Genomic DNA, 3,204 nt, shown 5'->3' with positions numbered 1-3,204 from the left:
TGGAAGTTAAGTATGTGTAGTTAAGTATTGTGAAAATTGTCTGCAAGTAGTCATGTGGCCGTATCGTAGTGTATGCAACTAACTGAATGCGTACAATGAAGTATCTGTATCCGTAGCTCATCTCAAGTAATGTTTGATTTTGTTAGAGGTACGAAGCGCTCAGTATTTCTGTTGACTTCAGTATGGATAGAGGCACCTATGTTATGTGCTTTGTTGAATTAGTGGACAAAAATTGTATTTTGAAGAAGGAATTTGTGTAAATGTATCATACGTTAAAAACCCCCGTTCATTTTTTTTTTTTTTGAGATGTTAAGTCATGCTTTAAAAAGTTACTTGAAGCTTAGGAGACTTCACCCCATTGATGTCTTTGTTACTTAAGAAAATGGGATTTCTGGGACATGAGTGACTTAGAAAAGGCTGTTCTCATATTTTTTTCAGGAATGCAACCTTAATTGTGCCATCTATTACTTCCATTTTTAAAAAGTTGTAGAATTATTTCATACTTTAGTTAACTGGTTTGTTTTGAAATGGGATTTTGCATTGTATTATGTGTAAAATCAGAGCAATAACCTTTAAAGATAAAATCTCTCTCTCAGGTGGAAGCCCTTAATAAAATGAAGACTTTAAATAGTCTAATTAAGCTGAATGCCATGAAGCAAAGCAAAGCAAAAGGAAAAGATGCAATGCATACATGTTTGAAACAAAATGCTTACAGAGAAGCACTTTCTGACCTCCAGTCTCCTCTGAATCCTTCTGTTCTACTTTCAGAACTACAGTAAGTTAAGAATGAGTGAATAAAATTTCACTGTAGCTTTTGCATGGAAACAGTAAAGCAGAAACGCATATGTGCTTTAACTTCCTTTGGCTTTATTATTCAGCAGATATGCTGTCATAGGGAACTTTTTCTATAGTGAGAGAAGGTCTGTTGGGAATCTTCCTAAGGTTAAGATATCAGTTAAGTTAGAAGATTTTTGTGATCCACGATGAAACTTAATACTCTCTTAGTCAATGTATTACCATAGCTAAATATATTTAAATATAAGCCTAAAAGTGAATTAGACTACATTCCTGGCTTCTGTTTATAACAATAAGCACAAAAGCCATTAAAACTTTTAAGAGCACTTAAATATAAAGTCTAAAAATTGATGGGAAAGGATATAAGGAAAACTATTTTCTCGGAAAACGCGAGTGCTTAATTTAAGTATTAGATATGTGTATGCCAATCACGGTATCCAATACATTCCATCTGTAACAGATACGTTCATACTTAGCGCTCATAGCATAGTAGCAGAATGAAAGCAGAGATAACATTTAAGTACTTCTAAACTGGAAGTCTACATGTTCTGTTGTGTTTTGAACATTCCAGTTGAATTACTCTTATTTGACTAAAACATTTGTTGTATTTACTTCTAGTGTTGAGAAGTGTAGATATATGGATTCTAAAATGAAGCCTCTATGGATAGTATACAACAATAAAATGTTTGGAGGAGATCTTGTAGGGATCATCTTTAAAAATGGTGATGGTAAGCAATGTTAAATATTTTAAATTTTTCCTTTTCCTTCTTCATTCCCACACTTGCACTTAAGCTGTGTTGCTCTGTATTGCCATAATGTAAATGTGGTTTACTCTAACATTGGTAAACAAACTAAGCATCTTCTTCTGACTGGGTTTCAAAGTATAGACATTATGAGTCACAATGATATAATTATGGTTAATCCCACTTTAATCTTTAGGCTTGATGAGTATTTTTAGATACTTTTTTCTGAAGGCCTTATAAACATTAGAAAGTTTGTCTACAACACACTGAGAAATTGAAATAGCAGTTTCAACCTTCTCTTACAGATCTTCGACAGGATATGTTGACGCTCCAGATTTTGCGTTTGATGGACATACTTTGGAAAGAAGCTGGTCTGGATCTCCGGTAAGGATCTCCTGAGGGCTAGTTTATTTGGGTGGAGAGTTACGCTGTTAGCAGTAAAGCTTTCCTGTTTTCTAAATACCTTCCCTACTTTCCCCTTTCCAATCATCTGTATTGATGCCCAAAGGTTTCAGTAGTCATAACCAGGGTGAACAGACTATAGAAAGCAGTTACCTTAACTTATTGGATGACTTCTCTTTGCAGTTCATTCCCTAGATGGCCCACATTACAAAAGAACTTAGCCATGAAAAGAAATAATGCAAGAAGTGAAGTGAAACTTTGGGATTTTTGTTTATTATCAAGCAGAATATTTTTCCTAGTGCACCTTATCGCCTGTCGTTTATCTAAGTTGCCACGCTGATTATAAATTCCATTGTTCTCTTATATAGTCCACTGTTTTCATCCTTTGAAAATCATCTAGATAAAAAACACTCTATGAGGTGAGGAAGCAATTCTTGAGTTAATGGTCCAGCAAGCAGGTTTTGTGCCTTTTGTTGGTTTATTTGTCGCTGTGACCTTTCCAAAAGGAGGTGTTTCATAAATTCCTCGTGTAACAAACTTATCTAGTAACGGTCACTGATTTTCCAGGGATATGCAAAAATGGGGACTTAGTGATTATGGGAATTGCAACTCTTAAGTTCTAATATATACATGTGCAAGTGAGGTACAAACATAGAACACAAGAATGTTCTGGCCAAGAGTTAGCTGCTGAGGATTGCATCTGGAATACACCATCAACATTCTCTAAAAGGTAGAGCTAATAGGCAAAACAGTCTCTAGAAATTAATCAGCTTTAAGTACTGGTAATTTGGGGGCAGGGGAGTAGGACCTTTGAGATTCTTTGTAATAGAATTTCACTATCTGGTTGAGAATTACCAGAATTGTGGAATGCACAAATACAGATTCTTCTTTTTAACATTTTCTTTTTTCTCTTGGCCTTATTTCTTAAGGATATGTATGGTTTGTGCAGCCAAGACCACAAATTAATGTATTACTGTCCAAATAAGTTTTATACTTGTGATCTATTTCCTACAGAATGTAACAGAGGAATGTCTGTCTTGTATTAACTGCATAACAGGCTTCATGAAGATGAGGGTCGTGGGAGAGGAGAAGTTAGTTGCTTGTGCTTCTCTTCTAGGAGGGCTGCTGCACAAAGAAAATGATGATGATTGGGAACAGTCACTATGGATTTACCAAGAGTAAACCATGCCTGACTAATCTGATTGCCTTCTTTGATAAAATGGCTGGATTTGTGGATGAGGAAAAAGGAGTTGAAATCATTCAC

At 35.2% G+C, this 3,204-nt stretch overlaps 1 protein-coding gene across 1 annotated transcript in view; it reads left to right on the top strand.

Moving 5' to 3' along the window:
• The window catches only part of PIK3CB (phosphatidylinositol-4,5-bisphosphate 3-kinase, catalytic subunit beta), a 63,011-nt gene that overhangs the window by 47,819 nt on the left and 11,988 nt on the right, over positions 1-3,204 (top strand). Inside the window, exons 16-18 of the mRNA XM_009325037.1 lie at positions 597-775; positions 1,414-1,523; positions 1,844-1,922. Coding sequence (XP_009323312.1) covers positions 597-775; positions 1,414-1,523; positions 1,844-1,922 — 368 coding nt within the window. The remainder of the gene's footprint in view (positions 1-596; positions 776-1,413; positions 1,524-1,843; positions 1,923-3,204) is intronic.

This window comes from Pygoscelis adeliae, unplaced genomic scaffold, assembly GCF_000699105.1.
Source record: "Pygoscelis adeliae isolate BGI_AS28 unplaced genomic scaffold, ASM69910v1 Scaffold155, whole genome shotgun sequence".
Lineage (NCBI taxonomy): Eukaryota > Metazoa > Chordata > Aves > Sphenisciformes > Spheniscidae > Pygoscelis > Pygoscelis adeliae.
This window is presented reverse-complemented; position numbering and strand designations above follow the sequence as displayed.